Source organism: Salmo trutta, chromosome 20 (genome assembly GCF_901001165.1).
Source record: "Salmo trutta chromosome 20, fSalTru1.1, whole genome shotgun sequence".
Taxonomy (NCBI): Eukaryota; Metazoa; Chordata; class Actinopteri; order Salmoniformes; family Salmonidae; genus Salmo; species Salmo trutta.
The window spans coordinates 15228643-15253212 of NC_042976.1; the positions used below are offsets into that span (position 1 = coordinate 15228643).

At 45.3% G+C, this 24570-nt stretch overlaps 1 protein-coding gene across 7 annotated transcripts in view; it reads left to right on the top strand.

The window, feature by feature from the left end:
* LOC115155608 (semaphorin-5B) overlaps window positions 1-24570 on the top strand; it is a 311769-nt gene that overhangs the window by 209764 nt on the left and 77435 nt on the right. For all 7 annotated transcript variants that reach the window (XM_029702384.1, XM_029702388.1, XM_029702382.1 and 4 more), the window contains exons 6-9: window positions 522-584; window positions 2039-2137; window positions 8366-8579; window positions 15292-15577. In XM_029702384.1, coding sequence (XP_029558244.1) covers window positions 522-584; window positions 2039-2137; window positions 8366-8579; window positions 15292-15577 — 662 coding nt within the window. The remainder of the gene's footprint in view (window positions 1-521; window positions 585-2038; window positions 2138-8365; window positions 8580-15291; window positions 15578-24570) is intronic.

Below are 24570 nucleotides of genomic sequence, written 5' to 3' on the forward strand. Positions count from 1 at the left end.
GGCGTCTGTGTTGTTAATATTACCGTCGACAGTTGCGGCATTTGCAGGCAGCCACTTTCTCTTTCTAAGGAAGTAGTCAGGCAGCCACGGTGAGTCTCTTTCAATGCAGTAGTCAGGCAGCCACTGTGAGTCTCTTTCAACGCAGTAGTCAGGCAGCCACTGTGAGTCTCTTTCAATGCAGTTGTCAGGCAGCCACAGTGAGTCTCTTTCAATGCAGTAGTCAGGCAGCAGCCACAGTGAGTCTCTTTCAACGCAGTTGTCAGGCAGCCACAGTGAGTCTCTTTCAATGCAGTTGTCAGGCAGCAGCCACAGTGAGTCTCTTTCAACGCAGTAGTCAGGCAGCCACTGTGAGTCTCTTTCAACGCAGTAGTCAGGCAGCAGCCATGGTGAGTCTCTTTCAATGCAGTAGTCAGGCAGCCACTGTGAGTCTCTTTCAACGCAGTAGTCAGGCAGCCCCCTTTGCAACAGGTGAATGCTGCATCCAGTCACTCTTTTTACATGTGTTTATTTTGGTTTCCTAGGCAACAGAATGGATTCCAGATGACGACACCAGGAGGTCCTGTCAGAGCAAAGGGAAGACCGAGGTAAACGACGAATTTCAGACTTCCTGGGAGGAATCCACACACATCCACACACATCCACACACACACACACACACACACACACACACACACACACACACACACACACACACACACACACACACAGGACCTTCCCTGAATAGGACCATTTCCTTTAAAAGCCATCTGTTGACTGGCTGGTCAAGGGGCTCAATGGGGTCTTGTGGGAGTGGCTTATAGTGATTATTGGGTCCCTTCAATCAAAGTGTGTTTTCTGGCTGGGAAGTGAAAAATAACACAGACATTTTAGTAAGACACTCAAGGCAGAGCCCTTCTTCTGTACTTCCAACGGCTGATAACAAACGCTGTGATCATTTTGTTATTTGGCTTTTCTTTGTGAGAATTGATTGCCATGCTATTTTTATCTCAAAAGCCCAACGGAGAAGGGAAAGTAAAAAATCCATTCTCTCTGGAGAACGCCGTCTGACCTCAAGTTTGAAACACAGCAATGTTATTTATTTGCCAAGACAGAATACTTAAGGACAACAAAAAAGTTTCTTTCCCTCAAACGTCAGACAGTGCTTTATAAAAATGAGATGTGATTAGATTAGGTTTAAATGTGTTACATTTCATTTTACAGATGAAAGATTAAAAAAAAACATTCCAGTCATGTCATTAAAGTGAGCAGTGAGTGAGTATTTCTGGGTTGTATTCATTAGTGCACTCTGTTGCAAACCATAGCTAAATGTTTTGCAACAAAAACAAGCGTTTATCAGGTTTCAAATCAAATTTGATTTGTCACATGGACCTAATACAACAGGTGAAATGCTTACTTACGAGCCCTTAACCAAAAATGCAGAGTTTAAATTAAGTAAAACAAACTTGCTAAACTAAAGGAAAAAGTAACACAATAAAAATAACAGTAACAATAACGAGGCTATATACAAGGGGTACCGGTACCGAGTCATTGTGCAGGAGTTCAGATTAGTCGAGGTAATTGAGTTAATATGTACTGTAGGTAAAGTGTAAAGGGTAAAGTGACTTTGCATAGATATTAAACAGAGAGTAGCAGCAGCATATGTGAAGACTGTGAAGGAATGTGTGTGTGTGTGTGTGTGTGTGTGTGTGTGTGTGTGTGTGTGTGTGTGTGTGTGTGTGTGTGTGTGTGTGTGTGTGTGTGTGTGTGTGTGTGGCGTCAATATGCATGTGTGTGTGTTGTGTGTGTGTGTTGGAGTGTCAGTGCAAGAGAGTCAGTGCAAAAAAACGATAATAGATAAGAATAAAATAAGGGTAGACATTTGATGAACTATTCAGCAGTCTTTATGAAGCTGTTAAGGAGCCATTTGGTCCCAGATTCTTATCAAGTTCATGTAGTCCCTCCCGGTTTCTGTCCGTTTTCTTGTGTTTGGTGAATACAAACAAAGGTACACAGGTTTCTAACCTCGAACAACCTGTCTGCTCTCTACCACTCCCTGTAGGTAGAGTGTCAGAACTACCTCCGCGTGCTACTGGTCAATAAGACTGAGGTCATCACCTGTGGAACCAATGCCTTCCAGCCCCTCTGTATCACCCGGGAGGTAAGAGGGAATGGGGGATGCAGGGAGGATGGATGGAGTGATAACCTACAGGGGTGTAGGTAGGGGGGTGATAGGGAGGACATGATGAGAGAGTAAAGGAGGGTGGTGCATTGTAAATGCTGGGTTGTTTTCTTTAAAAACTGTTGGGTTATTGATGCTGGGTGTTGGGTTATTGATGCTGGGTGTTGGGTTATTGATGCTGGGTGTTGGGTTATTGATGCTGGCTGTTGGGTTATTGATGCTGGGTGTTGGGTTATTGATGCTGGGTGTTGGGTTATTGATGCTGGGTGTTGGGTTATTGATGCTGGGTGTTGGGTTATTGGTGCTGGGTGTTGGGTTATTGGTGCTGGGTGTTGGGTTATTGATGCTGGCTGTTGGGTTATTGATGCTGAGTGTTGGGTTATTGATGCTGGGTGTTGGGTTATTGGTGCTGGGTGTTGGGTTATTGATGCTGGGTGTTGGGTTATTGATGCTGGGTGTTGGGTTATTGGTGCTGGGTGTTGGGTTATTGATGCTGGGTGTTGGGTTATTGATGCTGGGTGTTGGGTTATTGATGCTGGGTGTTGGGTTATTGATGCTGGGTGTTGGGTTATTGGTGCTGGGTGTTGGGTTATTGATGCTGGGTGTTGGGTTATTGGTGCTGGGTGTTGGGTTATTGATGCTGGGTGTTGGGTTATTGATGCTGGCTGTTGGGTTATTGATGCTGAGTGTTGGGTTATTGATGCTGGGTGTTGGGTTATTGATGCTGGGTGTTGGGTTATTGATGCTGGGTGTTGGGTTATTGATGCTGGGTGTTGGGTTATTGATGCTGGCTGTTGGGTTATTGGTGCTGGCTGTTGGGTTATTGATGCTGGGTGTTGGGTTATTGATGCTGGGTGTTGGGTTATTGATGCTGGGTGTTGGGTTATTGATGCTGGGTGTTGGGTTATTGATGCTGGGTGTTGGGTTATTGATGCTGGGTGTTGGGTTATTGATGCTGGCTGTTGGGTTATTGGTGCTGGCTGTTGGGTTATTGATGCTGGGTGTTGGGTTATTGATGCTGGGTGTTGGGTTATTGGTGCTGGGTGTTGGGTTATTGATTCTGGGTGTTGGGTTATTGATTCTGGGTGTTGGGTTATTGATGCTGGGTGTTGGGTTATTGATTCTGGGTGTTGGGTTATTGATGCTGGGTGTTGGGTTATTGATTCTGGGTGTTGGGTTATTGATGCTGGGTGTTGGGTTATTGGTGCTGGGTGTTGGGTTATTGATGCTGGGTGTTGGGTTATTGGTGCTGGGTGTTGGGTTATTGGTGCTGGGTGTTGGGTTATTGATGCTGGGTGTTGGGTTATTGATGCTGGGTGTTGGGTTATTGGTGCTGGGTGTTGGGTTATTGATGCTGGGTGTTGGGTTATTGGTGCTGGGTTATTGAGATATGACCCAACGGGTCAGATCAGATGACTGGAGGCGTAGTTTCGTAGGGGCGTGGATTTCAGATTGTTCTTTTTAGTCACCCATGAGAGTAAATGTCATTTATGTTAATCTGTTCTGTTGTATAGTTATTCAATATTAATACTAGAAATGCCTGGCCTTTCAGCCTATAAGTAAGTACCTGCTAGAGAACTTGGAGAATGTTGCCGGGCTTCCCCTTTAGCATCACATGCATATCAACCCGCAAGATGCCCAAACATTAGCGCCAACGCTTGATAAATAGTGCATAAACAATTGCTTAACATGAAGAAATATTAGTGATATCCATGTAAAAAATACAACAATAGTTATTTGGTTAGATAGAGTAAAGGATATGTTTTGTATACTTCTACAAGTCCTAGTGAAAACGTAGACCTATAGGCTATTTTTGACACTTCCAGCCAGTGACGCAAAAACATTCTAACAGTCTAATAAATACATTTCATATATGCTATCAGAAGAATAATGATTTGGTTGAGTTTATTAAGGTCTTAGGTAACATTAGAATACTAAAAATCTATAATTTCAAAGAATATAATAGCATTTTCATTCGTTTATGTTACTCTAGGCCCCTCAAACGCAACTCTGGACCTTGAAGCCAGTTCCACTGCATTTATTCATTGTTCCCCTCTATTCAGGGACTGATTTAGACCTGGGACACCAGGTGTGTGCAATTAATTATCAGGTATAACAGAAAACCAGCAGGCTCTGGACCTCGTAGGGTAAGAGTTGAGTACCTCTGCTCTAGGCTATAAGTAAAAACGAAAAACCAGTAGTTCGTCCCTCACAAATGAACCCACAAGGTGAGTGGTGAAATTATTAACACTAGCGCCAACACTGATAAATATGCATAACACAAACTCATCATTACACTATTGTTGTTCTACATTAAATCAGACTTTTCATGCTCCTTATCATTCATTTAGGCCTCATTTAAATTACATTGTGAAGTAACTTGCACAACTATTGCCCATTCATCCATTTATCATTCATTCAGTGTGCTGGCATCGTTTGCTTCCCTTCACTCATCAACTTGGATAGAGTCAAGGATATGTTTTTCAATATTCTAAAGGCCTACCCATAACACGTAGCATGTTTTCATTTCCTATACAATGCATTTGATTAGTAATAGAGTTATAGTAAATAAAACAGTCCAATAACAGCATATTTTTACAAAGTAAAACTTAAAATAGAATGATATCAACCCACAAGTCATGCGTTTTGTATACTTCTACAAAGTCCTATGATTCAAATGATTTGGTATAAACATGAGCACCAACGCTAATAAATGGGAATAACACAAACTAATTATTACACTACTGCCTTTCTAAATGAAATCAACCTCTTCACCTCCTTATCATTCAGACCTCATTTAAATTACCATGTGAAGTAACATGCACAATTATCGCCCATTCATCCATTTGTCATTCAGTGAGGAGAGAGAGATGCATTAGCACCTGACTGGGTACCAACGTCCTACAGCACATTGTGTTGGTGGGTTAAGTTGGGAAAAGATGTGGAAAAAACTTGTAAAAAGGCTCTAAATACGTTTCTGCTTGTGATTTAAATATTCTGACGAATAAGCAATATAAAATACAAACATTTATGAAAATTCAGGGAAGGAGCAGGACGTTGTCGCCTTGCTTCACGTTCTTAACAGTAATTTGTTTTTTTAATGTTTTATTTCTTACATTGTTAGCCCAGAAAATCTAAAGCGTTATTACATTCAGCCGGGAAGAACTATTGGATATAAGAGCGACATCAACTTACCAATATTACGACCAGGAATATGTCTTTCCCGAAACGGATCCTTTGTTTGGACCACCACCCAGGACTTGGGATCTTATCCCAGAGGCCGACCCAAAACAACGTCGTCGCCGCAGGAGAGGCAGACTTAGAAGGCGAGCACACCATCCACCGCTTTCGAGCATATTACTCGCCAATGTCCAGTCTCTAGACAACAAAGTGGATAAAATTAGGGCACGAGTTGCATTCCAGAAAGACATCAGAGATTGTAACATTCTCTGTTTCACGGAAACATGGCTCACTTGGGATATGTTGTCAGAGTCACTACAGCCACCGGGTTTCTTCAAACATCTCTCTGGTAAGAAGAAGGGCGGGGGTGTTTGCCCCTTGATTAATGACTCATGGTGTAATCATAACAACATACAGGAACTCAAGTCCTTTTGTTCACCTGACCTAGAATTCCTTACAATCAAATGCCGACGGCATTATCACCCAAGAGAATTATTTTCGATTATAGTCCCACCCGTGTTCAGTTGAAGTCGTAAGTTTACATACACCTTAGCCAAATACATTTAAACTCAGTTTTTCACAATTCCTGACATTTAATCCGAGTGAAAATTCCCTGTCTTAGGTCAGTTAGGATCACCACTTTATTTTAAGAAGGTGAAATGTCAGAATAATAGTAGAGAGAATGATTTATTTCAGCTTTTATTTCTTTCATCACATTCCCAGTGGGTCAGAAGTTTACATACACTCAATTAGTATTTGGTAGCTTTGCCTTTAAATTGTTTAACTGGTCAAGCGTTTCGGGTAGCCTTCCACAAGCTTCCCACAATAGGTTGGGTGAATTTTGGCCCATTCCTCCTGACAGAGCTGGTGTAACTGAGTCAGGCCTCCTTGCTCGCACACGCTTTTTCAGTTCTGCCCACAAATTGTCCATAGGATTGAGGTCAGGGCTTTGATGGCCACTCCAATACCTTGACTTTGTTGTCCTTAAGCCATTTTGCCACAACTTTGGAAGTATGCTTGGGGTCATTGTCCATTTGGAAGACCCATTTGTGACCAAGCTTGAACTTGGCAAAACTATAGTTTGTTATTAAGAAGAAATTTGTGGAATGGTTGAAAATGAGTTTTAATGACTCCAACCTAAGTGTATGTAAACTTCCGACTTCAACTGTGTATCCTCCCACATGCAGATACCTCGACGACCTTGAAAGAACTTCACTGGACTCTATGTAAACTGGAAACCATATATCCTGAGGCTGCATGTATTGTAGCTGTGGATGTTAACAAAGCTAATTTGAGAACAAGAATACCTAAATTCTACCAGCACATTGACTGTTGTATCCGCTCGAGCAAAACACTGGACCACTGCTACTCTAACTTTCGTGATGCATACAAGGCCCTCCCCCGTCCTCCCTCAGTAAATCTGACCATGACTCCATCTTGTTGCTCCCCTCCTATAGGAAGAAACTAAAACAGGAAGTGCCCATGCTTAGGTCTATCCAACGCTGGTCTGACCAATTGGATTCCATGCTTCAAGACTGCTTCCATCAGGTGGACTGGGATATGTTCTGGGTAGCCTCAGACAATATATTGACGTATATGCTCAATCGGTGAGTGAGTTTATTAGGAAGTGCATTGGAGATGTTGTACCCACTGTGACTATTAAAACCTTCCCTAACCAGAAACCGTGGATTGATAGCAGAATTCGCGCAAACCTGAAAGCACGAACCACTGCATTTAATCATGGCAAGGTGACTGGAAACATGACCGAATACATATTTGATTCCCTCCGCAAGGCAATCAAACAAGCAAAGCGACAGTATAGAGACAAAGTAGAGTTGCAATTCAACGGCTCAAACACAAGACATGTGGCAGGGTCTACAGACAATCACGGATTACAAAAAGAAAATCAGCCCCGTCGCTGACATCAACGTCTCGCTCCCAGACATATTAAACAACTTCTTTGCGTGCTTTGAGAACAATACAGTGCCACCGACACGGCCCGCTACCAAAGACTGTGGGCTCTCCTTCCCTGTGGCCAACGTGAGTAAAACATTTAAACGTGTTAACCCTCGCAAGGCTGCCGGCCCAGACGGTATCCCTAGCCGCGTCCTCAGAGCATGCGCAAAGCAGCTGGCTGGTGTGTTTACGGACATATTCAATCAATCCCTATCCCAGTCTGCTGTCCCCACATGCTTCAAGATGTCCACCGTTGTTCCTGTTCCCAGGAAAGCTAATGTCATCATGAAGTGCTTTGAGAGACTAGCCAAGGATTATATCACCTCCACCATTCCATCCCCTTTCATTGTGTATATAAGGTAGTCATTGTGAATTTGTTAGATTATCTGTTCGATATTACTGCACTGTCGGAACTAGAAGCACAAGCATTTTGCTACACTCGCATTAACATCCACTAACTATGTGTATGTGATCAATAAAATTTTATTTGATGTAAACTTAACATGATGAACAGGAATGACATTTACACTCACGGGTGGCCAATAAGCACTAGCTGAAAGGCACACACTTAATAAGCCACTGCTCCTGAAAATAACCGAAGGATTACATTCAAAAAGACCCAGCTGCTAGGTCAACCTAGCATGACAGTAAAAAATACCCATCTGATGGTTAACTTAACCCATGTTTGTGTAATCCAAATGACCCTACTGGCTGGGTCAAAATAACCCAACTTGTTCTGTCCACTATTTAACCAGCGCTGGGTTACCAAATAACCCATATTGGTTTGTTTTTAGAGCAAAATTTTTTTAGAGTGTGGAATAAAGGAGTGGGTGAAGGAAGGGGGGGATAAAGAGAAGAGAGGGATAGAGTGATAACTGGCAGGAATAGGGGTGGGGGATGTTAGAGAGTGAATGGTGAAGGGAGGCATTAAGATAAGGTCGTCTCCAGCTACATGACTGGAATGTAAACATCAAACAGCCATATGGTCTGTGAGAAGATAGTGTGTTGTTACTATCATTTTCTTGCTCTCACACTCTATATCTCTCTCTCCCCTCCCTCCCCCTCGCTCAGGTGGGGAACATGTCCAGCGTGTTGGATCGTGTGAACGGCGTGGCACGGTGCCCGTATGACCCTCGCCATAACTCCACGGCGGTGGTGACGGAGAGTGGTGAGCTGTTCGCCGCCACTGTCATAGACTTTTCGGGTCGCGACCCCGTCATCTACCGGAGCCTAGGAGGCATGCCACCCCTCCGGACTGCCCAGTACAACTCCAAGTGGCTCAACGGTAAATAACAGTTACACAAACCTCGCTGTGTGTGTGCATTTGTAGTGTGTGTGTGTGTGTGTGTGTTGACACTGCCCACTATGTGTTTGTATTAGTTAATTTGGTAAAGTCAATTAAAGTGGATTGCATAGGAGCTAAGATCTTTGTTAGAGGCCCAGTGCTTCCTGATTGTTAATGGCTTGGTGCAGTCTGTTATCAACTATGTTTCAGGCTATCAACCATGTTTCTCAGGGACACCATTTCTACTATTTCCTAGTATCCATGTAAAAAAAACATGGTAATTTGACCCCCCCACAAAATAAAGTATGCGATTTGAGTGTAATCCACCTAGGTACGGTATTGTGGACAGTATGAGCTGGTACTGGCTGGTACTATAGAAAAGCTAAGTTAGATAAACCTCCATCATCAGCCCCAAAAGTCCTAGCTAGGTGTCTGTAATCTTTCTTTTGCTGACACCAGGACTTTTTACTGAATGCACCTCACAAATACATCCTGACTCCAGCAGAAAAAAGACAAACCTTTCCGAAACTGTGATTATTATCTGCAGTAATTCAAACACAGCAACCATACTTAGTTCTAGGCTCCATAGAGTAGGAGGCGAAAAAAGGAGGAGAAAATAGGAGGGAGAAGAAAGGGGGAGAAAGGAAGGGTGAGGGGGTAGAGGTGTGCACTAGAGCCCTGCACGGGCATGAATTTTAAGCTCAAGCCCTGCAAATGCCCACAACGTTCAGGCCTTAACCTACCCAGACCCGATTGCTTCTGCCAAATTTGGGCTTTACCATATTGGGCTTTACAATCATTTACAAAAATGTATTTAAAATTACAGAAAAAAAATGATAAGCAACAAGTAAGGGTCTTTCAAAAGCCCGAAAGAAAGGGGGAGAAAGAGAGGAGAGGAAGGGTGAGGCTACAGTAGTGAGCCAGGCAGAGGAGACTCAGTAGGGAGAGATGGAAGAAGCAAGAGCAGGAGAGGAAGAGGGAGAAGGAGGCCAGGCTACAGTAGTACAGAGCAGAGCAAGGAGCAAGGAGCAAGGAGCAAGGAGCAAGGAGCAGAGCAAGGAGCAAAGCATGGAGCAGAGCATGGAGCAGAGCATGTAGCAGAGCATGGAGCAGAGCATGGAGCAGAGCATGGAGCAGAGCATGGAGCAGAGCATGGAGCAGCGCATGCTCAGTTTGACTGGAGCACGGAGCGAGTTTCCCAAAGACGGAGCATCGGCCTTCTTGCCTGCTACAAGTTTGCTCCATTACCGTTCCAAGAAGTGCTCACTTCATGGGCTCAGGGCGTTCCTGGCCCGACATGCACTTGTAGTCTACTTGCGTGCTGCTATAGCCCCTTGCTTCAGCTACTGTCATGGAGTTGGCTAAATATTTTCAGAAAAGACCTAGTAAAACTTACAGGTGACTTGAGATGAGGAGGACCAAGAGCAAGAGAGGGAGTGCGGTGAAGTAGTGTGTCCACAACTAAAGAAACATTGTGAAATCTAAAAAGACAAGTATCCCGAATGCATGATGTTGTACGTACTATGTGCACATGCTAACAGAAAGGAACGAGGTGGGTATTTATAAACCAAAAATCTGACTTCTTAAAATTTCCTTCATTTTCGTTCTATTATCTATACAAAAGGTTATCATGGATTTTGGCCCAATAGGCCTGGCATATTACCTCTTTCCATTTTGAAAGGGTTATTTTGTTTATAAACCTTTAGGCCTACCTATCAAAGAAAACAAAAACAACTCCGCGTCCCTGCCCAGCCTGGCAAGAGTGGCCCGAAGGGTGTTTAGCATCTCCAGTGGCCCTGCAAGCACGGTGAGGGTATTCTCTGCTGCTGCCCTCATCGCATGATCCTGAAGCCACAAACTCTGGCCAAACTCGTGTTTCCAAAAATGAATTCAAAGGCACTGAGCCTAATAAGGCATTTTTCATTTCATTTGTATTTAATTCCAAGTAAGTCGCAGCCTATATGTGCAATTTAAAAACTATAATGATTTAACACAACAAAATGTTTCAATTCTGAGTGCTTAATGTCCCTGCCAGCCTAGCAAATGCTTCACAATGTATTTCTTTGTAGGCTATAGCCTTGAAATAATTGAAATAATATAGCCTAAATAATTTATAATTAATTCACTTAGACTCCCTGTCTGACTCCTGACCTATTTATAGTGTTTATATGCTGTTTAATATGACATGAATCCTATTTGAAATGATGAGCGCTTCTTACAGTCACCTTTTCATGTTGTTTATTAAATTACTTTTCATTCAAATCATATGGTTTGGTTGCAATACTTCAAAACCAAATGGTAGGTCCAGGTAGTCACAAAATAGATGGGTGTTGGTTAAATTGTGATTTTAATGAATGGAGCGAATTTGGAGCGGCAGTTTTTTTCCCTGTGAGAGAGGAGCTTTTTTAGCGTGAGTGGTTGGAAAGGACATGGAGCGACTGATCATGAGCGTTGAGCGGGATTTCAGACCGCTCAACTCCACTCACATGCTCTGTTCAGTAGGGAGAGACAGAGGAAGAAAAGGACTGAGAGGAAAGGTAGGGGGCAGAAATATACAGGCCAGGCAGAGGAGAGGAGATAGACTCAGGAGGCAGTGAGTGGTATAATTATTCCCCGTGGCAGGGAGAGGGTGAAATTACAGCACGCTGCATGCTTCATACCACGCAGGGCTGTGTGTGTGGGTGTGTGTGGGAGGGGGGCTTTACCACAGGAGGGGGCGAGTGAGAGAGCAAGAGAGGGAGGAAGGAAGGAGAGGAGTGGAGCGGCGAAGAGAGTGCTGTGCTCATCAGCATAATCACAGCTGGTTGCAGATAGACAGACAGACAGACAGACACCCCACTGTTGGCACCACCTTGCCTTTCCATTCCCTCAGCCCTTCTGAATACACACATCCTCTTGGGGCAAAGCCCACTTTGCTGTACAGACTCTCCTTCCAGAGTCTAGAGCTGGTTCGGGCAGGATCAGAGGATACGGAGTGAGAATTCAAATCTAATTTCTAGTCATGAGCCTAGGCAACACACACAGGCAGGCAATAATCTCTCTCTCTCTCCCTTCTCCTCCTCCTCCTCCTCCTCCTCATGTTCAGTCACGTGGCTGTGTGTGAGTTCCACCCCCCGCAGGCCTCAATCAGTCTGTGTGGAGATTGAACAATCTGTTTACTTTCGGCAGGGAAGTGGAAAAATGCTATTTGTTGGATTGACTCCCACAAATGACACGCAGCCTAAACATGGAGTATTAGCTCATTCATATGCCACCTCTGACAGCCACAGGGCTGTGTGTGTGTGTGTGTGTGTGTGTGTGTGTGTGTGTGTGTGTGTGTGTGTGTGTGTGTGTGTGTGTGTGTGTGTGTGTGTGTGTGTGTGTGTGTGTGTGTGTGTGTGTGTGTGTGAGACAGCCGTGGGGAAGCAGCAGTTAATCTACGCTAATGCCTGTTTCCATAGCTTCTCTTTCCGTGGTAATTATCTAGGACCCGACAGGAGGTCTGGTGATACAGTACACAAACATACACGCACACACACACAAACCCATCATGTACATGGCTGTTAACTGAACTGGAAAACCTAGTCCTCCATTACAAAGTTCCATGCAGAGCAGGTGAGGGATGTGATGGTAGATTTGTCATGATAGTTTTTCAGAAATGGATTACAGGTTTTTACATGGATAACATTACATGTGATTATTCACGGGCAAAGCTATGAGTTCTTACATTGTCTCTTCTCCCATTAAGCTTAGACTAGAGATAATGATGGAACAGTTTGATATAGCAAACTATAGGATAAGAATAATGGGACAGTGGATGAATATTCAGCTGACAAGGGAATGTAAATCGTCAGACTCCAGCCACCCAAGTCACAGTCCGTTCTCTCTGCTACCACACGGCAAGCTGTACCGGAGCACCAAGTCTGGGACCAAAATGCTCCTGAACAGTTTCTACCCCAAAGCCATAAGACTGCTGAACAGTTAATTAAACGGCTACCCAGACTTACTGACTTACTGCTTTTCACCCCCTATCCACATAGTACTTCAATCAATCACCTAACCAAACCTATATTCACATAGTACTTCAATCAATCACCTAACCAAACCTATATTCACATAGTACTTCAATCAATCACCTAACCAAACCTATATTCACATAGTACTTCAATCAATCACCTAACCAAACCTATATTCACATAGTACTTCAATCAATCACCTAACCAAACCTACATGTACATATTACCTCAATCAATCACCTAGCCAAACCTACATGTACATATTACCTCAATCAATCACCTAACCAACCCTACATGTAGATATTACCTCAATCAATCACCTAACCAACCCTACATGTAGATATTACCTCAATCAATCACCTAACCAACCCTACATGTAGATATTACCTCAATCAATCACCTAACCAACCCTACATGTACATATTACCTCAATCAATCACCTAGCCAAACCTACATGTACATATTACCTCAATCAATCACCTAACCAAACCTACATGTACATATTACCTCAATCAATCACCTAACCAAACCTACATGTACATATTACCTCAATCAATCACCTAGCCAAACCTACATGTACATATTACCTCAATCAATCACCTAGCCAAACCTACATGTACATATTACCTCAATCAATCACCTAACCAAACCTACATGTACATATTACCTCAATCAATCACCCCAACTACCTCGTATCCCAGTACACTGAATCGATACCAGTACTCCTTGTATATAGCCTGTATATAGACTTGTTATTGTTATTTTATTGTGATATTTTATTGTGTTACTATTTTATTTGATCTATTTGTAAATGTTCTTACTTTTTAACTACATTGTTGAAAAAGGGCTCGTAAGTAAGCATTTCACAGTAAAGTCCACACTTGTTGTATTTGGTGCATATGGCCAATAAAATTTGATTTGAGATTTTACCTAACATTGTGCTAGTTGGTAATCCAGTCAGTCTTAACCATTTCACCCATTCCTATTGGCTGTGGCCAGTCACTACCTACAGTTGGTTTTTATCAGTGTTCTGAAATGGAATTACGAGTCCTGTTATTGCTCCTGATGTCGTTTCCATTCCTGCCGGTCGCTTGCATTCTCCTATAATCTAATTCGCTTAAACGGTAGTGCTGGCCCCTGGGGCATTTACCGTCATGGCTGTTTGCAGGTTAGTATCTCTACTCTCCACTCTGCTCTGAATCCACGCAGTGAGTTCATGTGTTTCTGTGTGCGTGTGTGTGTGTGTGTGTGTGTGTGTGTGTGTGTGTGTGTGTGTGTGTGTGTGTGTGTGTGTGTGTGTGTGTGTGTGTGTGTGTGTGTGTGTGTGTGTGTGTGTGTGTGTGTGTGAAATCACTGAGAATGTACGGTCCCAGAGAGAAAGCAGAACTGACAGCCATATTTTGTTGTTTTCACCAGCTCACTGCTTCTCTAGTCATGAGTATTTCTACATTATAACTCTACCGGAGAGGACGATCCTACCTGTTATCACACCTGGCTTCAAATAGTACTCCAAATCTTTCACATGCTTTTGCTTGAGCCTGCCTGAAGGTTTTGAACCCAGGTGTGCTGCTAATGTGTTCCGTTGTGGAGTCAAGACTAAACAGTGCCTGTGTTTATAGAAACCGTGACAAGGTTTGAGCGTCCATGTTGCCATATGGTGTTTCTGACCACCAAGTCAAAGTGGAAGGAATGATGAAGTCATGGTCTCTATTGATTTATTTCCCCCCGTCGAGTGCGTTAGACTCATGTCTTTACCATGGTATTTACAGAGGGAGGAATGAATGTATTGTACATTTTACAGGATGGCTATTACTAATGAATGTACAGTATGTCTCACAGGATGAGTAATATCTTTATTATCAACATGACTGTACACGTTTATTCATCAGTATTGGCTACCAGTATAGTCTACCATGACATTGAGAAACATCACCTGTGGCTTCATGGAGTCTAATGCTCTCTCTGACTTTGTCTCCCTTTCACTCTCTGCTTTGTCTCTTCTCCTCCCCTGTCCTCTCCTCCTCTTCCACTCCTCTCTTCCTGTCCTCTCCTCCTCTTCCACTCCTCTCTTCCTGTCCTCTCCTCCTCTTTCACTCCTCTCCTCCTCTTTCACTCCTCTCTTCCTGTCCTCCCCTTATCTTCCACTACTCTCTTCCCGTCCTCTCCTCCTCTTCCACTCCTCTCTTCCTGTCTTCTTCTCTCCTCTTCCACTCCTCTCTTCCTGTCTTCTCTCCTCTTCCACTCCTCTCTTCCTGTCCTCTACTCTCCTCTTCCACTCCTCTCTTCCTGTCCTGTCCTCTCCTCTCCTCTTCCACTCCTCTCTTCCTGTACTCTACTCTCCGCTTCCACTCCTCTCTTCCTGTACTCTACTCTCCTCTTCTACTCCTCTCTTCCTGTCCTCTCCTCCTCTTCCACTCCTCTCTTCCTGTCTTCTCTCCTCTTCTACTCCTCTCTTCCTGTCCTCTCCTCCTCTTCCACTCCTCTCTTCCTGTCTTCTCTTCTTCTTCCACTCCTCTCTTCCTGTCCTCTACTCTCCTCTTCCTGTCCTCTCTTCCTGTCCTCTCCTCCTCTTCCACTCCTCTCTTCCTGTCCTCTCCTCTCCTCTTCCACTCCTCTCTTCCTGTACTCTTCTCTCCTCTTCCACTCCCCTCTTCCTGCCCTCTACTCTCCTCTTCCACTCCTCTCTTCCTGTCCTCTCCTCCTCTTCTCTTCTTCAGAACCCCATTTCATCTCAGCGTACGATGTGGGTCTCTTCACCTTTTTCTTTCTGCGTGAGAACGCTGTGGAACACGACTGTGGGAAGACTGTCTACTCCCGGGTGGCCCGGGTGTGTAAGAACGACATCGGGGGACGGTTTCTACTGGAGGACACCTGGACCACCTTCATGAAGGCCAGGCTGAACTGCTCGCGCTCAGGAGAGATCCCCTTCTACTATAACGAGCTGCAGAGCACCTTCTATCTGCCAGAACAAGACCTCATCTATGGGATATTCACCACCAACGTGTGAGTGATGAGTGATAGTCTTCCTAGGCAAGACACAAACACACACTCAGGTAAACACATATACACAGCAAATTCACCAGTGTTAAAAAACAAACACAATGAACACTGAAAGTGTTAGAACAACACTGAAAGTGTTGAGTCTGTGGACCCATGTAGACAATGGAACAGTGTTAAATTAACACACTCATTAGTTTATTACCTTTTTCAAATATTTCTCAGAGTGCCTTGCTTTCGAGAGTTACCACCCATGACTATATTTGTTAGTGACAGAGATGTGATTGTTGCATTCATCCATTTTCAGTCCTATGGACTTCACCAACTCCCAGGAGGCAATAGGCTACTTTCTATCAGACAGAGAAGGAGCGAGTACTTTCCAACTATCCCTCCCACTTTCCCATCCTTTGTCTCAGTCGCTGTCTGTCTCTCAGTCCCCCGGTTCCTCCCTAAAACTCTTCCCCCCGTAGGGGGATATGGTAATGCAATCACAGGAAACACTGTCTCCATCTGTCTGTGTTAAATTGAACATGGTCAAACAACTCCCAGGAGTTTGAACTGTAAAACAGAACAGAGGGAGCGAGAGGGAGAGGAGAGAGAGAGGCAGGGGGGAGAGGAGAAGCAGGGGAGGGAGAGAGAGAGGGAGATATGTGCTGTTTTCCATCTGCCTTTTCTGGAGATCTGCTCTTTTAAATAGGTCATTCAATGGCAGACTGGGTTTGCGTTCATTCTCTCGTCAGAGTAGTGATCTTAAGACCCCAGAGCTGAGGTGTTTTATTAACTGTAGACCTTACTGGTCTCTCTCCCCCTCCCTCCCTCCCTCCCTCCCTCCCTCCGTCAGGGCTGCTGAGTGGGGCTTCGCTGTTTCTCCCATTGAAATGGGGCTCACTGGCTAATGATAATAATCCAGGTGATTTCTCTGCTTTACACATTCCATTCCAATGGCTTTCTCCATATGTAGTGAACTTTCTGAATGAGCAGCTGGATGCTGCTGCAGGTGTGTATCATATAAGAAGCTGATTGGCTTCTGATTTTACATGTCTCCTGGGTAACCTGGTAACCATGGTGTCCTGGCGTGGTGTAACGTGTGTGTACAGCCATCTGAAGCGTGACCCATATTTTTGGCTGATTTTCCATATTTTTTCCTTGTAAGTGTACTTCTTTCATCACCTCAATATAATAATGTCAAATGCACCTTGAAATGAGCTATAAATTCCGTGGAGCATATTGGATATGCCTAGAATAAGATGTACCTATAGGGTCAGTCAGATAATTTTTTTTATAGGAAGAAAAGTATTATTTTACCCAAAAAACTATTTCCAGGCAGCTTGTTTATACCATGTACACACAACAGTAACCTTTTGTACTGTATTGCAACATTACTGCTGCTGTTTTATTGCTACCTGACTGTCTCCTGAAAGTGACTGTTTCAGAACATAGCGCTGTAGCTCACGTATTGCATTGTAATGCAGTAAAAAATTGTTACGGATAATCCTAGCCGTAGTTCAATTTCTGCTCCTTCCCTGCCTGCCGTACGGTAAAGGGGATTCTGAGTGTGCTTTTTGTTTTTTGTTCGATGCAGCTATTCACTGAGGTTGAAACACATTGGTGTGTGTTAGAGGCGTTACTACAGACCCGGGTTCATTCCCGGGCTGTGCCACAACCAGCCGTAGCCGGGAGTCCCATAGGATGGCGCACAATTGGCCCAGCGTCGTCCTGGTTAGGGGAGGGTTTGGCCAGGGGCTTTACTTGGCTCATCGCTCCCTAGCAACTTCTTGTGGCGGGCCGTGCGCCTGCAGGCTGACCCCGGTTGCTAGTTAAATGGTGTTTCCGCCGACATATTGGTGCGGGTGGCTTCCGGCTTAAGTGGGAGGGTGTTAAGGAAAACCCAGATGTTTTTGACTTAGTTATAGTGAAACATGTAAATTCTGGTCTTCATTTTGACAGTTCATTGCAAAAGTGATATGCACTGAGTGTACAAAACATTAGGAACACATTGACATAGCCTGACAAGGTGAATCCAGGTGAAAGCTATGATCCCTTATTGATGTCACCTGTTAAATCCACTTCAAATAGTGTAGATAAAGGGGAGGAGACAGGTTAAAGAAGGATTTTTAAGCCTTGAGACAATTGAGACATGGATTGTGTATGTGAGCCATTGAGAGGGTGAATTGGCAAGACAAAAGATTTTAGTGCCTTTGAACAGGGTATGGTAGTAGGTGCCAGGTGCACCGGTTTGTGTCAAGAACTGCAACGCTGCTAGGTTTTTCACGCTTAGCAGTTTCCTGTGTGTCTCAATAATTGTCCACCTCCCAAAGGACATCCAGCTAACTTGACACAACTGTGGGAAGCATTGGAGTCAACGTGGGCCAGCATCCCTGTGGAACGCTTTGGACACCTTGTGCCCCGATGGATTGAGGCTGTTCTGAGGGCAAAAGGGGATAAACTCAATATTAGGAAGGTGTTCTTAATGTTTGGTATACTTTTTACCCCTAGCGGTCCAACTCTACCATTGAAATTGTGATGTAGAGGCACCTTGAGAAGGTTCCTCTGTCATCTCAAGGAAGAGGTTCAGTATGAAGTACACTCCCTTCTAGATGTGCTGGGTGGTACCACCTCAAGGAAGGGGTTCAGTATGAAGTACACTCCCTTCTAGATGTGCTGGGTGGTACCACCTCAAGGAAGAGATTCAGTATGAAAAACACTCCCTTCTAGATGTGCTGGGTGGTACCACCTCAAGGAAGAGATTCAGTATGAAGTACACTCCCTTCTAGATGTGCTGGGTGGTACCACCTCAAGGAAGAGATTCAGTATGAAGTACACTCCCTTCTAGATGTGCTGGGTGGTACCACCTCAAGGAAGAGATTCAGTATGAAATACACTCCCTTCTAGATGTGCTGGGTGGTACCACCTCAAGGAAGAGATTCAGTATGAAGTACACTCCCTTCTAGATGTGCTGGGTGGTACCACCTCAAGGACGAGATTCAGTATGAAATACACTCCCTTCTAGATGTGCTGGGTGGTACCACCTCAAGGAAGAGGTTCAGTATGAAGTACACTCCCTTCTAGATGTGCTGGGTGGTACCACCTCAAGGAAGAGATTCGTTATGAAGTACACTCCCTTCTAGATGTGCTGGGTGGTACCACCTCAAGGAAGAGATTCAGTATGAAGTACACTCCCTTCTAGATGTGCTGGGTGGTACCACCTCAAGGAAGAGATTCAGTATGAAATACACTCCCTTCTAGATGTGCTGGGTGGTACCACCTCAAGGAAGAGATTCAGTATGAAGTACACTCCCTTCTAGATGTGCTGGGTGGTACCACCTCAAGGAAGAGATTCAGTATGAAATACACTCCCTTCTAGATGTGCTGGGTGGTACCACCTCAAGGAAGAGATTCAGTATGAAGTACACTCCCTTCTAGATGTGCTGGGTGGTACCACCTCAAGGAAGAGATTCAGTATGAAGTACACTCCCTTCTAGATGTGCTGGGTGGTACCACCTCAAGGAAGAGATTCAGTATGAAGTACACTCCCTTCTAGATGTGCTGGGTGGTACCACCTCAAGGAAGAGATTCAGTATGAAGTACACTCCCTTCTAGATGTGCTGGGTGGTACCACCTCAAGGAAGAGATTCAGTATGAAATACACTCCCTTCTAGATGTGCTGGGTGGTACCACCTCAAGGAAGAGATTCAGTATGAAGTACACTCCCTTCTAGATGTGCTGGGTGGTACCACCTCAAGGAAGAGATTCAGTATGAAGTACACTCCCTTCTAGATGGGCTGGGTGGTACCACCTCAAGGAAGAGATTCAGTATGAAGTACACTCCCTTCTAGATGTGCTGGGTGGTACCACCTCAAGGAAGAGATTCAGTATGAAGTACACTCCCTTCTAGATGTGCTGGGTGGTACCACCTCAAGGAAGAGATTCGTTATGAAGTACACTCCCTTCTAGATGTGCTGGGTGGTACCACCTCAAGGAAGAGATTCAGTATGAAGTACACTCCCTTCTAGATGTGCTGGGTGGTACCACCTCAAGGAAGAGATTCGTTATGAAGTACACTCCCTTCTAGATGTGCTGGGTGGTACCACCTCAAGGAAGAGATTCGTTATGAAGTACACTCCCTTCTAGATGTGCTGGGTGGTACCACCTCAAGGAAGAGATTCGTTATGAAGTACACTCCCTTCTAGATGTGCTGGGTGGTACCACCTCAAGGAAGAGATTCGTTATGAAGTACACTCCCTTCTAGATGTGCTGGGTGGTACCACCTCAAGGAAGAGATTCAGTATGAAGTACACTCCCTTCTAGATGTGCTGGGTGGTACCACCTCAAGGAAGAGATTCAGTATGAAGTACACTCCCTTCTAGATGTGCTGGGTGGTACCACCTCAAGGAAGAGATTCAGTATGAAGTACACTCCCTTCTAGATGTGCTGGGTGGTACCACCTCAAGGAAGAGATTCAGTATGAAGTACACTCCCTTCTAGATGTGCTGGGTGGTACCACCTCAAGGAAGAGATTCAGTATGAAGTACACTCCCTTCTAGATGTGCTGGGTGTGTGTGTGTGTGTGCGTGCGTGCGTGCGTGCATGCGTATATGCATGCCTTCATTAACAAGGGTGTGTGTGTGTGTTAGAAAGTATTTTGGGATGCAAATGTCTCTATGGCACACATACAGTGCAGTATATATGGGCCATCTGGTGTGATGATGAGCACCATCCATGCTAGTCTCCTCTTTATGATTCATCATCATAGAAGCCTTCACCACTCATATGCACTGAACTGCAGTAAGCAGGTGCAGCGGCAGGCACTTCATGTGTCCCAAATGGCTTCCTGTTCCTTTAATAGCACACTACTGACCAGGGCCCATAGGGGTTTGCCATTCGGGACAAAGCCTGGGTCAGTAAGCTGCACTGAGCATGTGCAGAAAGGGGACACACTCCAGTGGGCATTGTTGAAGTCACCATTTCTGGTTGGGCTCATTGAGACTCAGGGGGGCTTTTACTCCCATAACACGTTGCAGCCATAGGGTACAGTGACACAACAGAAAGTGCAGTGTCATCCTGTCCGACTGACTGGCTGGTGTGGTTGAGGACATCAGCCTTTTACTCCCATAAACACTGGCCATATGGGAACACCAGCTAGCCATATGGGAACACCCGCCAGCCATAGGGGAACACCCGCCAGCCATAAGGAAACACCAGCCAGCCATATGGGAACATCAGCCAGCCATAAGGGAACACCAGCCAGCCATAGGGGAACACCAGCCAGCCATATGGGAACACCCGCCAGCCATAGGGGAACACCCGCCAGCCATAAGGAAACACCAGCCAGCCATATGGGAACATCAGCCAGCCATAAGGGAACACCAGCCAGCCATAGGGGAACATCAGCCAGCCATAAGGAAACACCAGCCAGCCATTACTGAACACCAGCCAGCCATAGGGGAACATCAGCCAACCATAAGGAAACACCAGCCAGCCATTACTGAACACCAGCCAGCCATAGGGGAACATCAGCCAGCCATAAGGAAACACCAGCCAGCCATTACTGAACACCAGCCAGACATAGGGGAACACCAGCCAGCCATAAGGAAACACCAGCCAGCCATTACTGAACATCAGCCATGCCATAAGGGAACATCAGCCAGCCATTACTGAACATCAGCCAGCCATTACTGAACATCAGCCAGCCATTACTGAACACCAGCCAGCCATAAGGGAACACCAGCCAGCCATAAGGGAACACCAGCCAGCCATAAGGGAACATCAGCCAGCCATAGGGGAACACCAGCCAGCCATAAGGGAACACCAGCCAGCCATTACTGAACACCAGCCAGCCATAAGGGAACATCAGCCAGCCATAAGGGAACATCAGCCAGCCATAAGGGAACACCAGCCAGCCATAGGGGAACATCAGCCAGCCATAGGGGACCACCAGCCAGCCATTACTGAACACCAGTCAGCCATAAGGGAACATCAACCAGCCATAGGGGAACATCAGCCAGCCATAGGGGAACACCAGCCAGCCATTACTGAACACCAGCCAGCCATAAGGGAACATCAGCCAGCCATAGGGGACCACCAGCCAGCCATAGGGGAACACCAGCCAGCCATAGGGGAACACCAGCCAGCCATTACTGAACACCAGCCAGCCATAGGTAACACCAGCCAGCCATTACTGAACACCAGCCAGCCATAAGGGAACACCAGCCAGCCATAAGGCAACACCAGCCAGCCATAAGGGAACATCAGCCAGCCATAAGGGAACATCAGCCAGCCATAGGGGAACACCAGCCAGCCATAGGGGAACACCAGCCAGCCATAAGGGAACACCAGCCAGCCATTACTGAACACCAGCCAGCCATTACTGAACACCAGCCAGACATAGGGGAACACCAGCCAGCCATAGGGGAACACCAGCCAGCCATTACTGAACACCAGCCAGCCATAAGGGAACACCAGCCAGCCATAGAACATCAGCCAGCCATTACTGAACACCAGCCAGCCATAAGGGAACACCAGCCAGACATAGAACATCAGCCAGCCATTACTGAACACCAGCCAGCCATAGGTAACACCAGCCAGCCATTACTGAACACCAGCCAGCCATAGGTAACACCAGCCAGACATAAGGGAACACCAGCCAGACATAGGGGAACACCAGCCAGCCATAGGGGAACACCAGCCAGCCATAGGGGAACACCAGCCAGACATAAGGGAACACCAGCCAGACATAGGGGAACACCAGCCAGCCATAAGGGAACACCAGCCAGCCATTACTGAACACCAGCCAGACATAGAACACCAGCCAGCCATAGGTAACACCAGCCAGCCATAGGTAACACCAGCCAGCCATTACTGAACACCAGCCAGCCATAAGGGAACACCAGCCAGCCATAAGGGAACATCAGCCAGCCATAAGGGAACATCAGCCAGCCATAAGGGAACACCAGCCAGCCATAGGTAACACCAGCCAGCCATAGGTAACACCAGCCAGCCATTACTGAACACCAGCCAGACATAGGGGAACACCAGCCAGCCATAGGTAACACCAGCCAGCCATAGGGGAACACCAGCCAGACATAGGGGAACACCAGCCAGCCATAGGTAACACCAGCCAGCCATAGGGGAACACCAGCCAGACATAGGGGAACACCAGCCAGCCATAGGGGAACACCAGCCAGCCATAGGGAACACCAGCCAGCCATAGGTAACACCAGCCAGCCATAGGGGAACACCAGCCAGACATAGGGGAACACCAGCCAGCCATAGGGAACACCAGCCAGCCATAGGTAACACCAGCCAGTCATAGGGGAACACCAGCCAGACATAGGGGAACATCAGCCAGCCATAAGGGAACACCAGCCAGCCATAAGGGAACACCAGCCAGCCATATGGGAACCCCAGCCAGCCATAGTGGAACACCAGCCAGCCATAGGGGAACATCAGCCAGCCATAAGGGAACATCAGCCAGACATAAGGGAACAGTACAGTGTCAACCTGTCTGACCGGCTGGCTGGTTTAGGTGAGAACATGAAGGGCACTCCAGATTATATATTTATCTGTCCTCCCTGGGCTACGTCCCAAATGGCACCGTATTCCCTATATACAGTAGTGCACTACTACTTGTGCACTATATAAGGAATAGGGTGCCATTTGGGACGTTGCTCTGCTCTGCTCTCAACTATGCTGATGATTGTCCCTTTTGTGAAAGGAGTAGAAGAAAGAAAATCTAAATCTGCCTCGGTTGGGCTCATCCTCCCCAAGCACTGCTTTCTACCCTCCCCTCTTCCCTTCATCCGGTCATCCCTCTGTTTCTCCCTCTCTGGTCCCCTCCATATCAAGACATAAATACGGAGTGAGCTGAGTGTGATTAAGAGGTTCTGTTTTAATACCAGAGGGACTAAGGGAACAGCCCAGGCAAAAGAGAGGGGGGAGAGAGTGAGAGAGGGAGAGAGAGAGAGAGAGTGAGAGGGGGAGAGATAAGAGAGAGGGGCAGAGAGAGAAGAGAGAGGGGGAGAGAGAAAGCGAGAGTTTGTGTTTTTATAAAACCTTTTTTTATACTTAATTATTAACACAAATAATGGCACACTGTGCCTTTTCAGAAATTAAACAACAAATATGTCATTCCTAATTAAAAATGAATTCAATTAAATTAAAAAACAGATATATACGGTCAACTTATTTCATCAACAAACAATAGTTTCCCCTCCTCCACAAAACATATCGCTCCTTCATAAGCCCACTTCTCCTCAAGCAATGGGAGGTCTATTACAGTCGAGAAGAACTCTTGTTCTCGCTTTGACTAATCCTTTAAAACACATCTTACATCCTGCCCATATGCCGTGTATATTTTATGTTTCCTACTCAGAACAATGGACATCTAAGCTTGTCCCAAAATAAAATGGAACAGTTGACATTTTCTTTTCTGTTGCTAACTATATTGAAACCCCAAAATCAAAACAGTGTTATTGAAAATCTCCCCCACAGCTGTAAACAAAGACTCCAGTATTTAAAATAGGCTTTATGCTCTCACACTCCATAAAACAATGAAACATTGTATCTCTTATGTTACAAATAGCACATCCATCTCCAACATCTGAGTTAATAACAGATACAAAAGCATTAACTGCAATGATGCCATGCAAAACCCTCCATTGCCCTTTTGTAACGGTGGCTTGTACAATCCTCTCCATGTTGGCTTTACCTTGTCACCAATGCCCAGTTTTACCCTCCAAGGAGTGTATTTTCAATTTATCTTTATTCAAAACCTTGACACGCCTCCTTTATATATACACTGCTCAAAAAAATAAAGAGAACACTTAAACAACACATCCTAGATCTGAATGAATGAAATAATCTATTAAATACTTTTTTCTTTACATAGTTGAATGTGCTGACAACAAAATCACACAAAAATAATCAATGGAAATCCAATTTATCAACCCATGGAGGTCTGGATTTGGAGTCACACTCAAAATTAAAGTGGAAAACCACAC